The 26284-nt window shown below is 41.8% G+C and overlaps 2 protein-coding genes across 2 annotated transcripts; one reads left to right on the top strand and one right to left on the bottom strand.

The window, feature by feature from the left end:
• Positions 1 to 384: 384 nt before the first annotated feature.
• On the bottom strand, positions 385 to 12362 carry LOC124270847 (F-box DNA helicase 1-like; the record flags this gene model as incomplete). The annotated part of the gene is made up of 6 exons (XM_046705899.1): positions 12221 to 12362; positions 10810 to 11165; positions 9763 to 9890; positions 9210 to 9333; positions 4078 to 4144; positions 385 to 528 (listed from the first exon to the last, which is right to left on the bottom strand). Coding segments are annotated over exons 1-6 (961 nt in total), but the record flags the coding sequence as incomplete, so codon positions are not given.
• A 3547-nt stretch (positions 12363 to 15909) lies between these two features.
• LOC124270846 (ankyrin repeat domain-containing protein 16-like) lies at positions 15910 to 26215 on the top strand. The gene is made up of 6 exons (XM_046705898.1): positions 15910 to 16022; positions 17071 to 17168; positions 17270 to 17421; positions 19890 to 20051; positions 24888 to 24966; positions 25195 to 26215. The coding sequence occupies exons 1-6, from the start codon at positions 15910 to 15912 to the stop codon at positions 25356 to 25358; spliced, it is 768 nt and encodes a 255-aa protein (XP_046561854.1). The 3' UTR covers positions 25359 to 26215.
• The last annotated feature ends 69 nt before the right edge of the window (positions 26216 to 26284 follow it).

Genomic DNA, 26284 nt, shown 5'->3' with positions numbered 1-26284 from the left:
CAGTGCATGGGATATCACGCATCAACAGTTTGAAAAGTGGTCATGTCTGGTGACCTTTTAAAAGGTCAGCGTCTAAATACACTGGTGTCTTCGCCGTAATAATCCCCCACGGTTATCACCAAATTCCGGCATTGCATACAGCAGTTCCGCATACCGCTAATCGCGAACGTACGACGGACCATCGGATTACGCTGAACATGGTTCCCCTGTTCGCGAAGCGATAATAAATTGCCTTCCCTTTGAAATGCCATAGAGCAGCTAACACAACAAAATTCACAGCTCAGTTACCACCATAACTTCGGACCCTATTGCAATCTTTAGCCCACGGCACCGTTACATTCCAATATTCTGTAATGTTCCTGTAATAGCGCTTCTACTGGATACTTTCTGATCGTAATGACTGGAGGTTATCTTTCATTTCAGTTCTGTGACGCACAGCAGCGTAATCTGGTTTGTCGCGGGCCCTACCGCTGTCTCTGTTCACCCTCGAGACAGCTTCTGCAGCAACCTGGGCTATCTCGACCAAATCTGAAAGACTAAAACACATACATTCACTTAGTCCGACCAAACACCAGTTCCGCGTAATATGTGTTACAGCTTATCAGCCAATTTCAACCGGAACGCAAAAATGTTATCAACCGACCCGCGCTGCAGAACGTGATAGAGCCATCAGCCGATCACCTGGAGCAGCAGAACGTGTTACAGTTATCAGCCTATTTTACCCGAGTAGCGTTACAGTCGCCGACCATCTGGCACGCGTGTTACAGTTATCAGCCGACGGTCTGAGCGTTAGTAGAATGTAAAAGACATGTCAACCGATTCCATCCAGCAAGCGTATCGCATGCCAGCCGATTTACCCGAGTAGAATGCGTGATAGTGATCTTGCCAGTACGACCGCACCACGGAAGTATCTGTTGACGCGGATCTCCCACCAGGATCTGGTCTGTGTTTGATCTTAATTTGCGATGTTCATGGTTTGCCGTAATCACCGCATTAAACGAGGAGAAATATTATTCAAATCTAAATACTTGTCAACAATGAAAACAGAGTTTACATACTGGTCTCTCAAACAAGCTCCATCTAAAATGGAGAGAACAACCCCGCAACACAACCGTATTTCTGTTATGACATAGACAATATTGAAAATTTTTAATATAAAACGGCACTATATACTTATCCTATCCTGCTGATTTTAAAAATTTTGTTTCGACGCTTCATAGAACGATGAGAACTTTTCCGCTACTGTCCAATATTGTGAAAGCATGCCACCTGAGGTAGTCACGTAGATTAGGGAACATGCAAGCGTAACGCTTAGCCGGACTCAGGGACCAGTCCCAAAAGCGGAGTCAGTGAAACAATGGCGATGGACAAGAGAGGCCTACAGGAAAAGCCTATTCGGTCCTAATTAAGTGTCGAAGAGAGAATTGCAAATCGTGGAGATAGGATAAGTTTAAGAATATGATGGTAACATAACCGTAAAATGCCTCTGCGCCGTAACTTTGTTCTCGCCGATGAGGATCATGTCATACTCATGAGTTTGGGTCGATACAGCTGATAACATCTTTGAGAAAATTCGCGCCATCCCCACCGAAAAACACCAGTCCTTTCATCCTCTCCACAGATACTCAGCATCCTCCACATGTCTCCCAACACCAGCTCATCACGCTTCAGGCATGCGCAATAAAATTACGTAGTCTCTATATCCTCATTACTAAAGCGTAGTACTTAGCCCTGCCACATAAACAGTGACATTTAACGCGCCGAAGTTGGTTAATACCTCAATTGAAAGCGGTTCATGAAATCAAAACAAACCACCTGATGACCATTAAATATAGCACCATGGAGGTAATCTCCCATGTTCTGGTGTCGAAGATGGCTATTTTAGTGGTAAAAATTTGCTCAATACAGGTTCACATGGCACAATGTGTGGAAGTCGATTTCTTGATGTCCCTACAGGATATTTCAACATGAGCAACGTCAACGCTCAATGTACCAGCATAACGCTGATCTGTTATTTCTGATGCCAGTCATGCCAGTACAGTTCAGTCTTGAAAACGACATGTTCAGGTGCAATATGCATCCCTTTCCGCATTTTTGCAGTACACTAAAAGTTGGATACCACCCACCGCGGCGCTGGCTGATTGTAGTTTGAAAGGTTAAAATTAATCTTAGCTCTTAAAGAAAAACAGTGAATAGAAGGATGATTTCTAGAACTGCGCAGCATTCCATGGCATGCTGGCACCAGGTACCGCAGAATCACCACCACTTTGTAGCATGGTCGATTCGCTAATCGGGCCACTGTCATCGTCCTCGAAGTCAGGAACGGAGCTTGGTGATGTTATCATTGTCAGAGCTGCAGAAGCGTTAATGGTCTCCACGAACTTGCCCTGTCAAATATGTTGTTCCCTTCGAGAAAGACTTAGATATGCCGCGACTTCGGGATTTAACTTCTTCCGTAGCGGCATTCCGTCAATAATACATTGGTGGCGGTCACTTTCTTTCTTGCCACGACCAAAGAAATGTCACATCAGCCCAGAACATATGAAAGACATGTCCCCGTTCGGTGAATGTTTTCATACATCTCACCTGATGTCCTTTTTCTGGGATCGCTGCAACCATCGCAAAGTAAGAATTTGCGAACATATTGAGTTTCTTGAAAATATCATGTGATATCATGTCAGGTCTAGTCAGCGTTGATGCACCAAACAGGGTGCGTCTGAGACGCCTTCGCGCCGTGTCCATGAGTGTTCTACCAGTCCGCTTTGGCTCTAAATCGGGAATCACAAATGCACCCACCTCAAAAGCTAATAAACAGTACCGTAATTATAATCAAACATCAGACCAATCCTGTGATTTTGCACCTATGTCCTAAAATGGAAAGAGTTTAATTAAAATCATCATTAGCTTAGACACTGTTCACTATTTCCAGCATGAGAGGTGCAAGAGAGGAACAGCCAGGTGTGCGAGAAAGGATGGAGACAGCACAGGACAAGTTAGCCAATCAATGACTTGCCTGCACTTGTGCTGGCTGTTCTTCCTTTGCAGTCCTCCTCAGAACAAATAGTGAACTGTGTAAAAATTTTAATGATAGTATTGCAGTTCCACATGAATAATTGATCAGACACAGTATCCTAATGGCTTTGTTTTATCCCATTGATGCTCAGCACAAGGCATGGTAAACACAAGCAATCTTTTTATTTCATTTAAACTGTGTTTAGCTGAAACCAAAGAGGTTCTACCCACTGGTGTTCGCCCATCCAGGCAAGGCGGAGTGAGTGAGTTTAGTCTTGTCGCGACTTCAGCAAATATTCCAGCTTGCGGCGCCCCAAACAACGGTCAACCGCATAAATCCAGCATCAGTCAGCATTATACCCACCTGGGTCGGGGAATCCACATACAAAGTCAACCAAGTCAGTGAGTCTGACTAACCATCCCTTAGTCGCCTTGCCAAATAAGAATGGCTGTTGAAGATCAATATTCCAACCCTCGACCTTCACGGGTACCGGTGGGAAGCATACCAAACAATTAATGCTTATAAAACAAAATACTGCATATCAGGAATAATGTTATGAGGATTCATATCAGCATGTCGCAAATTATTGCCAAGCACTAATTACATTCGCATGACCACATCTGATAACAATGCTCCACTGAAATACCACCCCATTTGGTACCGGGCTTATACTAATGCAATATTTGGTCTATTACTTTCGCAGCATATCAAATCTGGACTCAATTTTTGTTCAAAAACACTAGATCACAATATATATTCACCGCACCAAAGAGCAACTTAACGTTCGTACCAATGTTCAAAGTTCGGGACGCACAATTGCAGTGATGAACTTAGAGCTATTCATGTGGAATTTCTTTACAGATGCTCAAATGCCATTACTGACGTTATGTACTTGGTTCACCATTCTAAACACACATTAGCTTCTTGGTCAACACTTAAACACATTAGGCTTTGGTCAATACTTATTCTAAAACACAATATTGTGCTTTAGTCAACACTTATTCTTAAAACACACATTAGGCTCTGGGTCAACACTTATACTGGATTCCAGTGTCTGCACTTACCTGCTTTCTGAGCAAGTATGGCTAACACCAAAGCCAACATATCGGCAAGAGTCTCATTTCCAAGGCCCTGAAGGCATGACCTGTTTTACAGGTGACATTGTGAGGGAACGCTTTCAATTTATTGTTCAACTGGTCTCTAAACATCTGCCTGCCACTGGGAAATACACAAACTATCAAGTTTCATTAGCAGCGAAGGTACGGAAAAATTACATATTCAAACAATGGTTAACATCTACACCCGGCCCTTTTTCCTGTGGTAAACTCTTTTCTCAGGGCAGAGGAATAAACTTACCATAACATCTTATTTCAATGAAATGTCTATTATTAACAATAATTCACACAGCCATGTATTACTTCGTTATAAAAAGTTGCATCAATTGAAAGAGATCAGTGCATCTAAGTATCCGCCATGTCCAAATACTTTGCCGTTTGTTTTTGTTAAATACGCACCCAGCAGTATTCTAGCTATATCATGGTGGTTCAAGTCTCAACCAGATGTCCAGTGATCACTGCTATACCACGGAATGGGGAGACATAAAATGTCAGCAAAGCACTACACCTAACTCCGCGCACTGCTCTCTACTTATTGGGCATGGGTTGGGTTGAAGCTGCTCCTAACCCCGATGCATTTGGGTGAAATACTTTTACTGTTCTTGGGAGCGGCAACACAGTTTCCAATTATAATTGCTGCTAAGAAGAAGGTTGAAAAGGTGCTGAGCTTGTGGATATGGACGATTATGACAATATTGGGCATCATTTTTAACAACCAGTGCCCCTTTGCTACCATGTTCATAGTAAGTATATACTTGACTTGTTGTGGTGACAACTAGAAGGAACTTTGTCGTGTCTCGGGTGAATCGAACAAGAGTTGCCCGCCAGTACCTTTCAACAAAAACATTCCACAGTGGTAGCTTAACGGCAACATCGCACGAGGGTGTATGTAATAACATTTCTTAGAGGTATCCAAAGAGGTATACACATAAAGTGAAACCTGGTCGACTCATAGTCATGGTAGAATGCTGTGCTTGTACAAATGCGCAGCAAAGTCACATCTGAACTGGGGCAATTACTAGTAGAAACATCAGTGATAAATAGCACCAAAACAGCAATGTTCACCATAACAATGAACGTTTCACGTCCAATAATCCTTTTGAAGTGTGTCACCCTCTTCCCATCCCAGCCGACAACCTGACCGCCCCGTACATGAGAGAAAGCCTGAATGTTCAATTCGAATGTGTCTTGGTTTGTCTTGATACCGCATCGTCTTTAATAACCTGTGTTTCATCCCTTCTGCACTTATACCATAGCCTGCTGGTTTTCTTGGAAAACAGCAGAATTGTGAAACTCAACCAGATCTTACAAACATGCGGGGACATAACTCTGTATAGTACAGCTGGTCCAGTTTACCAGCCATGCCCGTGCTGCCGCTCAACCTGCCTTGAAACCGCACTTCTACAGTAAAACAAGGCGTTAAATTAGCAATTTTATTTCATAAAATTTAAAATATAGCGCCTCTCAGAATTCTTTAACTGTGCCGTTGGCGAATTTATCTGCCCTGCCCTGCACTGTATAAGCATTTTGGTCTGTCACAACCCCAACAAACACAACTGTCACAGTCACACAGTTCGTCGCAACATGTTCCACCTAATCGGTACTAACCGGCCTCAATTTGTTTACATTAATGTTCAATGTACTTTTAAAGCCTTTAGGTAGATCCAGGTTTCTTGTAATGGTTGTTACATACCTGCAAGGCTACAATCTTGACACAGTCACCATTTTGAGGGGAATGTTTTACACCAGTCGTCGTGCGTCAGTCGTACTAGTGTGTCCCCCGCCGGAGCATTGCAGCTAAAGTTAACAACATGCGCGATGCGTATATTCATGTACACGCCCCAGATCATGTCACAAAAATTTCATAAATGGACGAATGTAACCCAGCCAGTCATTCAGTAACTTTTATCGTTCCTAATCAACATAACATTATGCCACCAACCATCACATGTGATGTAACATACATTGCAACTTATGATGATTATACCAGCATATATTACCTTGTACTGGTCAAAACCCTGCTTATGTTTCAACTGGGAAGTGCACTTAAACAAGGTGATACCTTCACATGGTTCACACCGGTGTTGGTTGATGTCATGGACCTTGAAGGCTATTAAAATAATGATTTATTCTCAGCAGTAGGTTAACACTATATGCTGTTTGAGCAGTGCTCTCACAACCAGCAGCAAAACAATAATGTTACTGGCATTAGTTTGAAAGACATTTATGAACTATTACTAAAACCATATGCTGTATAGCATAATGTTTGAAAACTTTCTCGACTCACCTAGTCCACATTATCACCCCTCACGTGCTTTAACATCACCACCTAATAAATCGACTCAGCCTGATCACCATCCACCCACATAATGCCCCCTCATCGCTGGACTTACTCTCACCAACTCAACACATCAACCCCAGCCTTGACTTACTCCATCCACCCACACACCCCTCACGCTGGACTTTCTCACCCACACATCACCCCTCACGTTGGATTCTTACTCAATCTAATCTAATAATATCACTCTCTAGCTGCTGACTTACTCACCCACCCAGCATCAACCCTAGCTTGACTAACTCACCCACTCCACCACATCAGTCCAGCCTTGACTCCTTACTCTACCACCCACACATCAACCCCTGCTGACTTTTACTCACCCACTCCATACATCACCCCTCACGTTGACTTGCTCACCCACTCCACATATCAACCCCAGCCTTGACTTCTTACTTCCACCTACTCCACACACATCAGTCCAGTTCTTGACTTACCTATATCCACTCCACACATCACCTCTCATGCTTGACTTCTATCACCCACTCCACACATTAATTCCAACTTTGACTTACTCACCCACTCCACACATCAGTCCAGCTTTGACTTTACTCACCCACTCCACACACTCACCCCTAGCCTTGACTTACTTCACTTACACCACATTATCAACCTTCTAGCCTTTGACTTACTCTCATTCTCACTCCACACATCAGTCCAGCCCCTTTGACTTACTCACTCCACTCCACACATCAACCCTAGCCTTGACTTCTCCTACTTCCACCTACTCCACACATCAACCCCAGCCTTGACTTACTCTATCATCCACTTCCACACATCACCCTCACAAGACTTACTTCCACCCACTCCACACATCACCCCTAGCTCTTGACTTACTTCCACCATCACTCCAGCATAATAACCTTAGCTTGACCCTACTCCACACATCACCTCGGCTTCCACACATCAGTCCAGAAATTCTTGACTTACTCACCAACTCCCACACATCAACCCTCACTGTTGACTTTAATACTCACCCACCTATACATCACCCTCACGTTGACTTGCTCACCACCTCCACATATCAACCCCTAGCCTTTAAATTTTACTTTACTTACTCCACACATCATCCCTCAATGCTGACTTACTCTACCCACTCAACACATCAACTCCTAGCCTTTGACTTCTTACTCATCCACTCCACACATCACCCTCACGTTGATCTCCTTACTTCCACCACCACACATCAGTCCAGCTTGACTTACTCTACCTCAACTGCCATATACATCACCCCAGCCTTGACTAACTCACCCACTCCATTAATATCAGCCCAGGCTTCTACTTTACTCACTATACTCCACACATCACCTACCTACACATCAGTCCAGCCTTGACTTACTCACTCACCCACACATCAACCCCTCACGTTGACTTCTACTCACCACTCCATACATCACCCTCAGCGTTGACTTGCTTCACCCACTCCACATATCAACCCCAGCCCTTTGGACTTTACTCACCCACCTACTACACATCAGTCCAGCCTCCCTTGACTTACCCATCCACTCCACACATCACCCTCTTAATGTTGACTTCTTACCTCCACCCACTCCACACATCACCTTCAACTTTGACTTTACTCTTACCTTACTCCACACACATCAGTCCAGCCTTGACTTTACTCTCACCCACTCCACACATCAGTCCAGCTCTTGACTCACTCTTACCCACTCCCACACATCACCATCACGTTGACTTACTTCCACCTGCCTCAGCACTTCTTACAAGTAGACTGCTTACCACCACACATCAACCCTAGCCTTGACTTCACTTCTATCCACTCCACACATCAGTCCAGCCTTGACTTACTCATCCACTCCAATAATATCACCCCCAGCCTTGATCTCTTACCTTTACCACTCCCACACACATCACACCCTCACGTCTGACTTACTTCCACCTACTCTACACACATCAACCCCAACCTTGACTTACTCACCCACTCCCACACATCAACCCCAGCCTTGACTTACTTCCATCCTACTCCACACATCACCCCTCACGCTGACTTCTTACTTCCCACCCACTCCACACATCACTCCCAGCTTTGGACTTCTACTTCCATTCCATCTCCAATACCATCAGTCCAGCCCTTTGACTTACCCATCCACTTCCACACATCACCCCCAGCCTTGGACTTTACCTCACTTTACCCCACACGTCCCTCTCTACTAATTTTTACCCTACCCATCCTACACATCAACGCCAGACTTGGACTTTACTCTACCCCAATTCTCCTAACACATGACTTAACCCCTAAAGCCTTAATTTACCTATCCACTCCCACATCAATTTCACTAATTTTACTCACACATCACACACATCACTGAGCCATTCTACCTTTACCCACTCTACACATCAGTCCAGCTTTGACCACCACCCTACCTTACTCACATCACCCCCAGCCTCACCTACCACTTGCCTTAATAATGATTTGTCTACCACTTTTGCCTACCCACTCCACACATCAGCCCAGGCTCTGACTTACCACCACCCACAGTCCAGCTTTTGACTTGATTTCCACCACCCCAGCAATTCTGTGCCTTGACTAACTCACTCCACTCTTACTAATAATGTGAGCTCAATTGCCCAGCCTACCCACATAACTCCCAGCCCCACCAACTCCACAAAGAATAAAAAGAAGTTGTTATACATAAAACGTGTAATGTATTCACCATGACCAATGTTGAATCATGTACAAGGATGATGTTGGGGATGATATATTACACAACAAGAAGATGCTTACCTCACGTTTGATACATTCAGGAATTCTTTCCCTGATCAGAGCAGTGGCCCAACCATATTTGGGATGTGCCTTGAGGCACTTGGTCATATTGCTGGCTGTCACAGGCTTGAAGTCCTTCATGTGCCTGAAGAGCCAGCATCACAAATTTGATGAGTGTATTGCAACCAAACCTAACATAAGACCATGGATGAGTCAAGTGCCACTTAATTAACAAAATCACTCACATATGAGATTGGTCATAATGTCTTTGTTTCAACCAATCAAGCACTGTTCGTAATTGTATTGTAAGTAATATTTAAATAAATTACTGATTACATACATTATTCTTTATTGATGTTGATGTGGTTCCAGTGTTGAAGACTCTGAAGCACACATATCTTACACACAAATTTGCTTTTTTCTCGTCATACCATACTTAAATTACATGTGTGGAATGCACGAATGAAATCCTTTATAGACTGCAACTGAACTTGTGGAATACTTCATAGCGTCTTGAATCATAAGAAGTTAAGAACACAATAGCTCAGATATTTCTTATCTTATCAATACCAACCGTATCAATCCTTTAAGATACATTGAAGGCAGAGACATCCCAGCACTGGCCATTATCCCTTTGATTTCAGTCAGAGTATTTCCATAGCCTTTCTTCAGCATGTGGTATTTCTTCTTCCATGGCACAAACTACAAATATATGTGTTAGGGTTGATAAATATAATGTTTATTCCTAATACAGGACATTTACCATAAAAAACACACAACCATGACAACCTCTACATATTAAATGCATATGAACATGATCAACTGAGTTCATAGTAGCCATGATAATATAGCTTTGTTCAAATTGTCCTGATTGCTCAAGCAAGCTCAAAGTTAGACATTAAACAAACATAATACACTAAATATGATATTGCTAAAAGATATGACAGATTCCTCAACCTTGTTGACTATGACTGCTAAGGATTTGTAAATAATACTTATTATGTTAATTATTCTGATTATATGTTAATCTGAATTACTAGTTTGGTGACAGTTATTGAATGTAATGAAGACAGTTATATCTGTGCCTTTGCTCAATAACATAACATAACATATTCAAACTCACCATGATATTTCAGTAATCATTATCTTGATCAACTGAAGAAAATGTGATAGAACACAGGAAAGATGAGACTGTTTATAAAATAGGTTTACTCATTTCACTAATTCTAAAGGGTTTAATGCAAACAATTTTAACTGGGTGCCATTGTATAACGCAATCCTGACACGAGGATTACTGTAACCATCCTAGTTCATACATTAACATAGATTTACAACAGTCTTAGATTTACAACAGTCTTAGATTTACAACAGTCTTAGATTTACAACAGTCTTAGCACTATGGTTGTTTTGTACAACAGCACCAAGGTCTTTTTTCCAACATATTACCATGATTACCATGATAACTTGTACCATGTTTACTCGTTAATTATGAAGCTGTTTCTGGAATACTATAAAATAAGATATTAACTTTATCCTTACCACCTACAGTATTGTTCATAAAAAGTAAATGCTGCAACTAAGTGCAAGGAACATCATGTTTGGTTAGCACCAAGTCACATACCTTTCTATCTGAAATAATGTCATTCCACTGTTGGCACACTCTGTTGCTGTTCAGGCACAAATCAAGAATTGGGAGTTGGCAGAATATGTGTTCTATCAAATCAATGGGCAGAACTTCAAAATAGTTAGTTTTATTTTGCAAATTTACATCTGCAAATGCTGATCCAGAACCCTCTCCAAGCAGCCCATATGTTTGCTTGTATATTGTCTCTGTTGTTTGCCTACTATCTTTGCTACTAAAAGTTGAGAATGATGTGTTTGGTTTGGCATTTGTCAAACACACTGATACAGTGGACTGAGGAGTACGACTCGTATCCGTTCTTCTTTTCTTTGGTAATGGCTGTCCTGCTGCCAGAGCTTTTGACCATCAAATAGTTTTTCACAAAAGTATTCTCCTGAAACTTATGTTTTGTAGATTGTCCATAATTATCTGACTGTGATGACTGTGGACTGCTGCTGTCATCATTGATGTAGATGGCACCTGACATCTGTTTGATTGGAGAATACATCTTTGATGGGCTTCTGTATGTTAACGGAACAAACTCTTCATTCCTCCTCCTCAATATTGTTACGTGTCTCCATCTTAATCTTTACTGGTGACGTTGTTTTGGTGAAGAAGCTTGAAATATTCTTCTGATTTGGTCCTGCACTGTCCTTTGCGCGTTGCAATTTACTGTTTCTCCTTTTGTATATACTGTTCACAGCTCCTTTTGATGACTGAAAGCCCCCTGTCTCCAACTGGGATGCTGTTAGTCCAAGTAAACTAGATGCTGCTGTAAAGTTACTGCTAGGTTGACTAGACGAGCGTAAGCCTTGATGTATTTCCTGGTCTCTTATTACTTCAGTCTTGACTGGCTGACTGGATATTAAACTGGAAGCCTTTGAAAATCCTGATTGCTGATGTGAAGATCCTAAAGATGATATGACAGAATGTTCAAAGCTACTTTCGACAAACGGGCCTTTCTTGACAGGAGAGTGTGCTGTCGATTCATTAACATTTTCGTTTGGAAAACTGCAACCACCTTCTTCTACATGTTCAATATCAGATTTGATATTTTTAATGTCATTTGGATGGCAGACACTTTTTGATTTCTTCCTAAATCTAGGTTGTAGGCCTCTATTTGGATCTTTATTACTTTTTGGAATTTCGAATGGTTTGGACAGAGCTTTTGACGATTGTGTCAGCGAAAGACAGTCTGCAGTAGACAGGTGGATTTTTCTTTTTCGCGTATTTAGGGACAGAGCCCCTACGCTGGTGCTACGTCTATTTTCATCTGTCGCCAGAACTTCAAGAGACTGATGATATCCGGAAAGACAGTCGACGTGTTTTCTACTTTCTGTTTCATTTGGCCTTGGGCAAGATTCCTGGGGTCCTTTCACGACACAACTTTGTTCACTAAAAGTGCAGGTACTGTTCTCTGTCTCCAAGTAAGTTTGACTGAGCCTGTTTTCCTGTGATTCTGTGTCGGTGACTGATCTTGAGCCCTCGATGTTTTCGATGTTATTGCCACTGGACACATTTAAAGTTCTGCTCTTATTTCTTTTCCGAGCCATTTTCAGCCATTTTTACTTAGTGGTAACCCCTACAGCAACTACAAATATAAACATTCATTTTGCTTATAATATTTCTAAAAATATCCTTGGTGATCAATTGACAAGATAATTATTGATAATTGCAATATTTTTAAGAGGGCCATTTTGTAACGCCATGTCAGTGGTTGCAACATTTTCTTGTTGGCATGATATATGCGATAAGTAGAACAAGAGAAGATAACTCTAAACAAATGTCTAATATTTACAAAGCTGCACAAACTAACGATGAAAACTTTTTCAAGCTTTGTGATGATGCGGACACTTATATGTGTTACAAACATGAAAAATCGGGAGATTCGGTTCTGCACATTGCTTCAAGATATGGTCACTTGAACCTGGTTCATTTACTTCTTGAGAAAGGTGGCAACCCTGAAATTGTTAATTTGACGGCAAAGACCACTTCACGAAGCCGCCCAAAATGGACAAATTGATATTGTCAAATATTTGTTAGATTATGGCGCAACTGTTGATTGTCTTAAAAGAGCTGATTGGTAAGCGGAAACATCAGTAGTGGTTCTTTTCTAAGGTCTGTTGGTTCTCTGTTGGAACGAGGCCGGCTATAAGTTTGACTCATCTGGGTCCTAGTATTGTGGCAGAAACAGATTTTGTATATTTTAACATGTTGTAAATTGATTAGAATTCATGTAAATAAATGCTTTAAATTTCATTGCACAGCTTTAGTCATTATATTTTATCATGATACTTAGCCTGCCTTAACTAACTATCACCCACAGCCAGTTCACTGAGCATGCTTACCGCATGTTCACGGGTGCCAGTCAAATCGCCCCAGCTACAAAATGCCCCAGCCAATTTGGTCAAAATGCCCCAGATTTTCGGTCATATCGCCCAAGGTTTGGTCAAATTGCCCCAGGGGGATAGTCAAAATGCCCCAATGTATTTAAATTGGTTAAATATGTGCCACAACTGCATAGTTTTGTCATTTTCCATATTATATTCTATATATAATATTATATAGTGATATTTCGATAAATTTTCTATAAGTAAACTGATAAGACCAAAAAGTAATATTCATGTATAGACAACACTGTAATACCAATTATTTGGTAAAGAATTACAAGAGTAAAATGAAAGGTTTGTATAATATGTTTATTGGCTGTAAATAGTTTTTGTCAACAAATGGCATTATGTAATCATAACAAGTATGGTATAATATTTATTATTTAAACATATTTATTTCCAAAGAAAGGAACCGGATTGGTAAACAAGCATAAGCTTATATGAATACAGCTCTGGGATACAATAGAAGGAAGAATAAACTTCGTCATGATGAATGTACAATGTGCATGATATATAAATGTTGCAAACATGAGAAATAACGCCAATCATTGTTAAGCGGTATATGTCAAATAAACAAAATATTTTGGATCAAATCTGCCTGTTAAATTTATAAAAGAGTGCACTGAAATTAAAAGTTCTTTGTTTACTATTGAGGAGCAGCATTGGTTTCCAAACAAAATTGATTTTAGTATAAAAATACATAATTTAATGTATATTGTTGTAAAGAGTACATGAAAAGAACTAGTGAGCAGAGTCTTCATAATTATGGCCACAAGAGCAAGATGATGTCGGAGATATAAATCTTTCATATTTGTGAGCATTAAGGTCACTACATTCAAGTTGGAGACGAGAATGTATGATTAGACAAAATCTGCTACTGAAATTTAAGTCAAAATGACTGTAGATATTAGAATAGTTCAAAATTACATTTTTGAATCTCGATAGGTGATGGTCAATTAGTGAATATGTTTTTATAGCCTGAAATGCTCATACATTCAAGCCTCAACATTTCCTTTAACTAAACACAGCATTGAATGTCAATTAGTGAACATGATTTAAATAGCCTGTAATATACACACTTTTTGACAAGATTAATTAACAAAAGCTCTAGATTGTTTTTATAAGCATTATACCATACTTGCTGACAAAAACTATGCATTTATGGCCAATAAACATTTTATACAACCATTTCATTTTATTCTTGTAATTCTTTACAAAAGCATTAATAACATGCAAATAATTGGTATTATAGTGTTGTTTATACATGAATATTACTTTTGCTCTTATCAGTTTACTTATAGAAAATCTATCAGAAATATTACTATGTAATATTATGCGAAGTATATAATATGGAAGTTGACAAAAACTATGCATTTATGGCATATATTTAATCATTTTAAATACACTGGGGCATTTTGACTACCCCCCTGGGGCAATTTGACCAAACCTGGGACGATTTGACCAAAAATCTGGGGCATTTTGACCAAACCTGGGGCGATCTTTTGTAGCTGGGGAGATTTGACTGGCACCCATGTTCACCACACAGCACAATAACATAAGCCCTTCTCCACCTACGTTCTTTTGTCTTTATAGCCAGCTTGGGCAATCAGCTAAGCTTTACACTTTTACACATTACAAGGTTTGTGGTCACTCCACATTCAATCGTCAGATGAGCAACATTCCATGTGGATTTTCTTAACATATCTTTGGATCACATTCTAAGGCGAACATTTAATACAGATACAGCAGTGTCCCCAGGTGTGAAATAAACCTAGGCCCACACACCTGGGTTGTTGTTTTCACCTATAAACATCTCCAATAAAACATCAGCCATTGAAGAACAACAAAAGTAGCGTCTGTTGTCTGTGCGTGACTGACGCAGTCCTGCTACAGTATCATGAGTCACCGTGGGTTATTCACTTCTCTGTTGGTTCTCTGTTGACATAAGTACAGTCAACAATGTCAATGTACTCATGTGGTATATAAACAGTCACCATTTATCTGTTGATAACAGTGATCCAATACATAACTGTCATATGCAGTCCAAAAAAGTTGTTAAATCTTACCATTGTTACTGATAGATAATAATACACAGAGCAAGATGTGAGTTATGTTAATTGTTATAATGTTTTAGCATTATTTGTCTTAGTGTAGGATATGGTCTGAAATGTCACAAATATTTTTGCATCAGGCTCAGAATGAGCTCTACATAATTTTCAGACCATATCCAGCCTCAAAAATCCAAAAATATGTACTAAACTAATGTCAATCTAATATGCACATCCACAGACCCTGGAGGGTCGTTTTTGAGTTTGTGTATGAGTCAAAAGAATTATGAGAGCTTCTTTTTATGCAGTCATGTGCATTTAAAATTACACTCTCAAATCAAATGTGTATATTATAGTGTCTCTTCTTTGTAAAGATGCTCTGCTGCGTACGAATACCAAAAGTCATAATAGATGATGACATAAACATAACCATCTGTAGTAAGACAATCAAAAATTGGAGGATGAGCTTCAGTTGAAAACTATTGGAGGGCTTCTGTTCGACTCCTTACTTCACTGTACTTAGTAGAGTAATGACATCACCATATCTACTTTGGTGACACCCTGTTTTATGATATGTACTCTCACTTCAGTCTGCATTCTTTTGTACTATTGTTTTTCATGTGTTTTTAAATCTATTTCTTTTCCATGGAAGGACACCTCTGATGCTGGCATGCACAAAGACAAATCCTGAAGTTATCCGAGCATTGTTGGAAAAGGGAGCTGATCCTGCATTGAGGAACAAGGATGGATGGAACTCCTTTCACATTGCAGCCAGGTACCATGAGTACAGGGCTTTCAAATGACCTTTGTCTGTCACTAGTACCATAGGAAAGGCTTTCAAATGACCTTTGTCTGTCACTAGTACCATAGGAAAGGCTTTCGAATGACCTTTGTCTGTCACTAGTACCATAGGAAAGGCTTTCAAATGACCTTTGTCTGTCACTAGTACCATAGGAAAGGCTTTCGAATGACCTTTGTCTGTCACTAGTACCATAGGAAAGGCTTACAAATGATCTTTGTCTGACATTTGTGCCATTATTACAGGGGATATGTGCTTTCATTGAAAAATATATAAAATATGTACTACCACAGTTTGGATTGAACGCTCTGAACACGAAACGTCAAACACCCTAGTTGGAACAGTCCACTGTTTAAATTGCTCTGTTGTCTTAATCATGAGTATATTTGTGCTGTTGGTCATTTATAACCAGTGCTGATTATGCTGTGTATCATTAAAAGGGATTGTTTGAGAGTGAATTGTGTGTGTCATGTGTTGTATTCTCCAGGGAAGGGAGTGTGGAGATCATATATCTTGTGTTGTATTCACCAGGGAAGGGTGTGTGGAGATCATATATCCTGTGTTGTATTCACCAGGGAAGGGAGTGTGGAGATCATATATCTTGTGTTGTATTCTCCAGGGAAGGGAGTGTGGAGATCATATATCTTGTGTTGTATTCACCAGGGAAGGGAGTGTGGAGATCATATATCTTGTGTTGTATTCTCCAGGGAAGGGAGTGTGGAGATCATATATCTTGTGTTGTATTCACCAGGGAAGGGTGTGTGGAGATGATATATCTTGTGTTATATTCTCCAGGGAGGGGAGTGTGGAGATCATATATCTTGTGTTGTAATTTGTATTCACCAGGGAAGGGCGTGTGGAGATCATATATCCTGTGTTGTATTCACCAGGGAAGGGCGTGTGGAGATCATATATCTTGTGTTCTATTCACCATGGAAGGGAGTGTGGAGATGATATATATCATGTGTTGTATTCTCCTGGCAAGGGAATGTAATTATGGTATTTGCTGTGTTGTATTCACCAGGGAAGGGCGTGTGGAGATTCTTCAACTATTGCTTCACCATGATGCTCAGCTGTGGAACACTGTGAGCAAGAACGGAAGAACACCTCTTCACACAGCAGGTATACATACAATGCTATTTAGAGAGATTATTATTTAAAACTTTGCCTTGTTTCCCAGTGTTTCAATCTCCCTCTGGTTACTGTGAAATTGTGTGTTCCAGCACTCAATGGTTGTACCGATGTTGTTCGGTTCCTTGTTGAGTCATGTGACTACCCATGTGACATGGTTGACAGCTGCGGTACAACACCGTTGATGGATGCACTGAGAGCAGGACATGTTGACACAGCACAAATTCTGCTAAACTTACACAAGGTAGGTCACAGTGACCCACTATCACTATCAGATCGGGTCACGAGTGATCAGATCGTGGTCACAGTGTGACTATCCCACAGACTATCAGATCGGGTGGTCACAGTGATACCCACAGACTATCAGATCGGGTGGTCACAGTGATACCCACAGACTATCAGATCGGGTGGTCACAGTGATACCCACAGACTATCAGATCGGGTGGTCACAGTGATACCCACAGACTATCAGATCGGGTGGTCACAGTGATACCCACAGACTATCAGATCGGTGGTCACAGTGATACCCACAGACTATCAGATCGGGGTGGTCACAGGTACCCACAGACTATCAGATCGGGTGGTCACAGTGATACCCACAGACTATCATCACAGTGATACCCACAGACTATCAGATCGGTCGGATACCCACAGACTGATCGGTCACAGTGATACCCACAGACTATCAGATCGGGTGGTCAGTGGTACCCACAGACTATCAGATCGGTGGTCACATGATACCCACAGACTATCAGATCGGTGGTCACAGTGATACCCACAGACTATCAGATCGGTGGTCACAGTGATACCCACAGACTATCAGATCGGTGGTCACAGTGATACCCACAGACTATCAGATCGGGTGGTCACAGTGATACCCACAGACTATCAGATCGGGTGGTCACAGTGATACCCACAGACTATCAGATCGGGTGGTCACAGTGATACCCACAGACTATCAGATCGGGTGGTCACAGTGATACCCACAGACTATCAGATCGGTGGTCACAGTGATACCCACAGACTATCAGATCGGGTGGTCACAGTGATACCCACAGACTATCAGATCGGTGGTCACAGTGATACCCACAGACTATCAGATCGGTGGTCACAGTGATACCCACAGACTATCAGATCGGGTGGTCACAGTGATACCCACAGACTATCAGATCGGGTGGTCACAGTGATACCCACAGACTATCAGTGGTGGTCACAGTGATACCCACAGACTATCAGATCGGTGGTCACAGTGATACCCACAGACTATCAGATCGGTCGGGTGTCACAGTGATACCCACTAGATCTGGTCACAGTGATACCCACAGACTATCAGATCGGTGGTCACAGTGATACCCACAGACTATCAGATCGGGTGGTGATACATCAGATCGGTGGTCACAGTGATACCCACAGACTATCAGATCGGTTGGTCACAGTGATACCACAGACTATCAGATCGGTGGTCACAGTGATACCCACAGACTATCAGATCGGGTGATACCCACAGACTATCAGATCGGGTGGTCACAGTGATACCCACAGACTATCAGATCGGGTGGTCACAGTGATACACAGTGATACCCACAGACTATCAGATCGGGTGGTCACAGTGATACCCACAGACTATCAGATCGGTGGTCACAGTGATACCCACAGACTATCAGATCGGTGGTCACAGTGATACCCACAGACTATCAGATCGGTGGTCACAGTGATACCCACAGACTATCAGATCGGGTGGTCACAGTGATACCCACAGACTATCAGATCGGGTGGTCACAGTGATACCCACAGACTATCAGATCGGTGGTCACAGTGATACCCACAGACTATCAGATCGGTGGTCACAGTGATACCCACAGACTATCAGATCGGGTTGTCAGGCTAATTGTTGTGTTGATGCATGTCATTGTATCCCAATTGCCTTGGTCAATGCTTATGATGACAATCACTTGTCGATTGTCTGGTCCAGACTTGATTGTTTCCAGACTTGATTGTTTGTTGTCATGTAGCTGGAATATCAAACAGTACCCATGCAAAGTTGCATCCCATAACTAAATGATTTCAGTTGTTCCAGATGTTGACAGTGTAATGGTGGAAACATGTTTGAACTTTTAGGAGAAAAGAAATGCATTCGTATTATCTACAGCTAAGTAGTGTTGACTATCGGTACAGATCATGGAGATTGATAATTGTTAACTAAATATCGATCGATTATCTATAAATATCTGCGATATAACTTTGAGCAAAATGTAATAAATGTCAGTAAGAAATGAATATATTTCACATGACTGGTGAGAGTTGACATGTTTTTGCATGGATTATTAACAAAACAGCATCCTGAACATAATTTAGAAGCAGACCATAAATAAAATCCGAACTTTGTATATTGTGTGTGAAAATTTGAACTTAAACTTTTTTCTATCACAAAAGTAAATGTATAATATTATCAAAAACTCAATTTCATATCAATAATCATAAATAATGTTTTCATCGGTGATATTCCAGTTATCTAATTATCTTAGCCAGACGTACATCTAAGTAAATCAGGTAGAGTGTTAAACTTGTGGGTGTTAGAAAACAGAAATAGTGATGACTTTGTCATACTTTGAGAGTTGATGTTATTGTGTGTGGGACAAGGTTGAATCTGTGCAATGGTGTATGTATTGTTCCTGATATTCTGTGGTGTATGTGAAGCTGTTGCTGCTGCAGGCTGATGTGGCGAAAGAGGACAAGCTGGGCCGTCAACTCGTGCACCTGGTGTCAGAGGCAGGGCAGCTGGAGGCCCTTGACTTTCTTCTGGACACCTTTCACATGTCTGTAGACACCAGGACATCCACAACTCAGTGTACTCCCCTGCATGTGGCCGCCAAGGTGGGTCGTCATCACTTCCACTGACCTTTTTGATAAAAGTGGATGACTCTCGTGGATAGTTTTGCCAGGTATATTGCTATGTTTGTGTTAGTGAACATATGTTTTGGTTAGTATGAGGCGGGGCGGTGGGGTAGCCCAGTGGTTAAAGCGTTGGCTTGTCACGCCGAAGACCCGGGTTCGAATCCCCACAAGGGTACAATGTGTGAAGCCCATTTCTGGTGTTCCCCTCCGTGATGTTGCTGGAATATTGCTAAAAGCGGCGTAAATCCAAACTCAGTCAGTCAGTAGTATGAGGCAAGAGACTTTTCGTGTGGTGTAGCTCAGTTTTACCTCATGGTATCCATATGTCCCTTGTAGCTGCTGCTTGTAGGCCAGGACACTACAATATGTAACCTGGCTGATTCTGAGCCACATGATTAGTCATTTTTCAACTATTATCCACCGACCAATCAAATATGAAAAGTTGTTTCTGCCTTCTTGTGTGTTTATAATTACCTGTGCCTACTTGTGTCTCATCTCAAGAGTCTGTAGTTTTGATTTGTTGTGATAGTAAACATTTTTCCTTATCCTGACTCATGCTAATTATGCTTGTCTCCTTCCTCTTGCGAATGATAGTGGAACACTTGAAATCCCTTGAAGTTCCCTTTAAAAAAGCAGACGTAAAATCACTCACCCAAGAGTAGTGTCCCTTTGCTCCCTTTGGTGCCCAAATGGTCACATGATCAGCCATATTTGTCGCTCTCTCCTTCTTCGCCCTTGAAGACGGTTGTGAGAGCACCTGGCTCCCTATACGGCACATATCCTTTTATATTTTCGGACCTTACATCAAAATTATTGCTGTATACGTTTTTTAGGATTATATTCTACATTACGGTTTGAAATTTGTTCTAAAATTTTCTTCATGTTTACAATTGATGAAAACGTGTATTCATTGTAGGTACCAAGTGTCTGTGGCTGACCCGCATTTATTATGTCCTAATTGCACTGTTTCATGTTCTTCCAGCTCTCGCTGTGTGTATTATGTAAATTTAAATTCGGTTGAATTTACTAATTACCTTTTTTCCATCCATAGACGTTCTAGGGACTGGGTACGTAGGTATTCACAAGTCATGTCTAAATCGAGTGATTGCGCTGATAACCTTGTGTTAACCACTGTTGCAGATATTCATAATTCCAGTGAATTACTGAACGTTTCTCAGGAGCAGGTCGATGTACCAGAGGTGAACGCCAGAGGCCATAAGAGATCATCGTCTACTGAGCTGACCTCATCGCAGATGAAAAAGGCCAAATCTTCAGCTTCGCAGAAGAAGAAGGCTACTACTATGAAGACTTCAGCGAAGTCTAAGATCAGCTCTACTCAGAAGACGAGGTCTTTCTCAGCCGAGATTGTTCCTCCGGAAGAAGCAGATGCTTATGATGATCCACCCATCCTCATACCTGAAGTCACCATCTTCAGTAAGAAGACGAAGCCTGCTTCTACAGCTACATCGACATTGGTATCAGTGCAGACATTGACAGAAGACCTACTATCAACGCAGACATCGGGTACCAGAGATAGCAGCAGCGTCAACTCTTCACGAGGGCAGCGAACCTTAGATGACGTCTCTTCAGTATCAGATGCATCATCCCTGCAGCAGTCTCTTCAGACAACACAGAACTTCAACCCGGGACTGTTCATGCAACGGTTTACAGACCAGATGATGTCGATGATGGAACGTCGCTTCGCTCAAGAGAAGGCTGCTTTGAAGATCACTACAACGTCTACTAGCCTGCGTGAAAGGTCTACAGTCTCCCCACCACATCTAAATGAAGAGGGAAGCCTGCACGAAGGCTCTCGGACACGACGATCTTCCCCATCTGAAGAAGACGCCCCAGAGAGTGTCGCTAAGAAGTCTCCACGCAGGAAGGAATCTAGACGTTCTCCCGAACCCTACAAACGTCGCAGATATGAGTCGTCATCTCCCATCTCCCATCCAGACACCCATCTAGAGCCTGCGCGAAGACACTCCTACAGAGGGGAAACTACGTCCAGGAATCGCAAAGATCTAGAGAAATACCTCAAATCTCCAGGAAAGATTCAAGATCACATCGGGATCGTTCGCCTGCGCGAAGCTCATCTTATAGATCATTCTATAGAGACTCAAGTAGTCATGCATCCTTGGAGCGAGATATGTCCAAATCAGAGGATGAAGGTGAAGGCGTCTTCTCCGATACGGAAATTAACTCCTGGATCGCCAATGGCTTGGACTTATCATCACCTTCTAAGGACACAGATGAGGCGTTTACCTACAAGATGTCCAAGGATGATTTCGACACACTCACCTTTCCACCAACCAACCCGATCTCTCAAGTACCAGACAACCTCAACGCAGCTTTTGATAAAGCCGCCAAGTCGCAGAGTCAGCACATCCCGACATTCAACGCCAGGAAATTCCCTCTACATAGGATGGAACCCTTCCTGAAGGCTCCAGAGGTTGATGATGGCTATAAGATTATCACCGATTCCCGTCAAAGAACTTACAAGATTGAGGATAAGAAGTTAGCGCAGCTGGATACAACCATCAACGAAACTCTCATCTCGAAGTTCAAGAATTCCTCAGCCAAAGAAGCCCGGATGATATATCGGCTTATAGACGGTCATATACGGTACTCCGCTCTACTTATGCAGAAGAGAGACCATCAATTTATGTCAGAGCACCTAGCATCTACCTCAGCGGGTTTGACTCTCCTGAGAAGACAAGGGTTATTGTCAGCATTTCTCATGATTCCAGGGAAGTTATGATGATTAAATCCATCAACACTTTGGCTAACGTGATTCGTCAGACAGCAGAGATTCTGGCACTACTACGCTCATTCAAGTTGGAAGACCAACAAAAGAAATTTAAGGCTCCTGCCTGGGATCTCAACGTAGTTTTACAACATCTCACCAGTGATGCCTACGAGCCTCTAGAACGGATATCCTTTGAACTACTAACTCAGAAAACGGGCTGTTCCTGATCGCCCTAGCAACAGCTGCAAGGATGTCTGAAATACATGCTCTGGACTTTGAACGAACACGATTTGAATCAAGACATCGTGACATCGTACATCTGGGACTGTGATGGGATTTTATCGCCAAGAACCAACTGCCTGGTCAGCCTGACAGACAGTTCCACATCCCAGCACTATCTCCAGTCCTTGGGCCACAGGATACGCAGGATCTATCCTTATGCCCAGTCAGAGCACTTAAAGTCGACTTGAGCCTCCACGAGCCTCCAATCCACACGATGTCAGAGCCCTGGGGTCAGCACTTGCTCTGCATGGAAACTGCTCGATTACAACTATAATGGAGGGCTGCTTTTGGAGATCAAACACAGTGTTTACCAACCACTACCTCAGAGACATTGCCACTGAAGACGTCTCAGGCATTCACCAGTTTGGGCCTCTTGTTGTAGCACAACAACTAACGGTTCCACAAAGGCGCTGAGTAAATATCTCACCCCTTTATCACGTGACTTGTGAAAACCAATGCTCTGGAGAGCAATGGCTATAAGTCCATGCACACGTCTAGGACAGACTAGCATGAGTGATAGACCCTGTACTTGTATAGGACATACTCGTACATGAAGAAGGGTCGCATCTCCACTCGATGCGCGCATCAAGAGATGGAAGAAATCTGACAAGTTGTGGTCCCCCCAGACTCATCAGAGAAAAGTTGAAAGAATCTTCAACAGTGCCGTCATAAGTTCCCAAGGGGGGTAATACAGGACTTAAATCTACAACCAGTGAATCCAGAACGTGGCTTGACCCACCACCGTTTCCGACGGATTCTGCAAGCATAATTAGCATGAGTAAGGATAAGGAAAAATATGTAATTTTCTGACTAAAATTGATATTTTATACTTATCCTGACTCATGAGGATAGCCCTCCCAACCTCCCCTCTTATGGCTCTCTGGACAAATATGGCCGATCATGTGACCATTTGGGCGCCAAAGGGAGCAAAGGGACGCTACTCTTGGATGAGTGATTTTACGTCCGCTTTTTTAAAGGGAACTTCAAGGGATTTCAAGTGTTCCACTATCTTTCGCAAGAGGAAGGAGACAAGCATAATTAGCATGAGTCAGGATAAGTATAAAATATCAATTTTAGTCAGAAAATTACATTTTTCTTGTCCAAAAAACAATATGTATGGATTTGGTTTCTGAAAACATCGAAATATGTCAGTCTAAGTAAACTTAGGTATTATTCATTACACTGCTATAAGTACTGAGTCTAACAAAACCTAGTAGAAGGTCGCGTCAGCTAACCTTTTGGACTGACCAATCAAGAACGTTCACATTCGCACATACCGTTTGAACCTTTACTTAAAAAACTCTGAATGCTATTTTCCGCACGAACGCTTCCGAGTGATACACATGGAAGACACAATGAGTAAACAATCACAGAAAATATCATTTTTGTCAATATTCAAGGATGTCATCTTGTGGTAATAGTAACCAATAGTAATAGTTTGTTGATAGATCAGTGTCAGCAAGGATGTATATACCTCTTTGGTGTCAGCGACCTGGGAAGAGAAAATCCCCAAACCGTTTTGTATGTCCTGCCGAACCCTAAATTGTAGGCGTTTTCTCATTGGTTAAATCCGTTTGGCCTCCCCCATTTGATTGGACAGTCATAGGTCAATCAAAGGTTAGCTGACGTGACCTTCTGCTAGGATTTGTTAGACTCAGTATAGCAGTGTAATGGATAACACTGAGCCCAAGTTAACTTAGACTGCGAAATATGTAAAACTTTGAATAATGTTAGTTGCCAGCTTTGTCCATACCAACATTGTACCTCGATTCCTTTGTTTGTAGGAGGGTCAGGATGCTATCATGCAATGCCTGTTGAGACGTGGTGCCAATGTCCATCTCTTGGATACATCGCTGAGATCTGGTTAGAGGCATTCTTCTTCTTGCATCATGTTCATCTTGAACATCCTGTGATGCACCTCATGCTTGAATCTCTGATGTCACTGTCCCTTAAATCTCATGCTTGAATGCAGAACACATAATATCATATCCCCCAAGTGATACTCCTTCAGCGTATGTGAGGCTCTGAGTGTATTAGTCCACCCTTTATGTTTGTAAATACAGTGTTAATGCATTTACTTCTTGTCCACAGCTCTACACATTGCCAGTGGCGGGCAGCATGCAGGGTGTGTGGAGCTTCTGCTACAACATGGTGCTGGTGCCAGCCAGGACAAGCATGGACAGACAGCCAGGCAAATGGCCAAGAAAGATGATGTAAAACAAGTATTCAAGAAATATCTGGATCATGTCACTTGAAATATCTGCAAAAAGATTTAATATTTTTGGGTTGTTTTCACGATATTATTCACACTCTGGGTCACAGTTCATTACACTTTGGACATTCCTAGGCTTATTTTACAAAGTGATCTTAACACAACTACACCTATTATATCAATGTTCAGTCACAGGAGATACACCCTTCATAATCCCGTGATTATACTGATACCGAACTGACCATCGCCAGGCAGGATAACAACAAACCTCTTTATCATCTTTGGGTATACTGAGGCCAACCTGTGATCTTCTGGTAGAGAACAGATGCTGTATATGCTGGACCAAGTAGACAATCTGGTGGACAGTCGTGGTGTCATAAGCTGTGGACTGTTTACAGGCGGCTGTCATATACCTGCAGGAGTGCCTGCTGAGGAGTTATGTAACACTCACTCACACACTTTTATATGATTCAGCTAAGTTATTTGTTTTTGTACCTCTTGACAGATGACACTCTGACACAATCATTATCCCATCCCCTTATCCTGTCATGACTTCTCACATTCACAGGGGGCAGCCTAGTGGTTAAGGCGCTCACTCGTCACACTGTATACCCAGGTTCGATTCCCCATATGGGAACAATGTGTGAAGCCCATTTTTGGTGTCCCCCGCCATGATATTGCTGGAATATTGCTATGTGTGTAAGCATTCATGCCAGGGATAGCCAGGGTTTCTCACAGGAGTGTAGTCACTGTTACATTTTAAAAGTAATAACATTTTGACATTTATATGCTTACGGAAAAGCCATATAAAGTTAAAATTCAACTGTTTGAGAGGCATTCAACAAGTTGTACCCTTTTGAAAACCAAAACGTCGCAATAAAGAAGTTGATCATCCACAAAGACTTGTCTGTCCTGTTGTGAAAAATCAGACTGAAAAAATATTCAGAGGAGGTATTTATGTTTTGAAAC

Source organism: Haliotis rubra, unplaced genomic scaffold (genome assembly GCF_003918875.1).
Source record: "Haliotis rubra isolate DU_JTF1 unplaced genomic scaffold, ASM391887v1 Scf1551, whole genome shotgun sequence".
NCBI classification, from domain to species: Eukaryota; Metazoa; Mollusca; class Gastropoda; order Lepetellida; family Haliotidae; genus Haliotis; species Haliotis rubra.
Note: the sequence above shows the minus strand (reverse complement) of the source record. Positions and strands in the feature narration are given on the sequence as shown.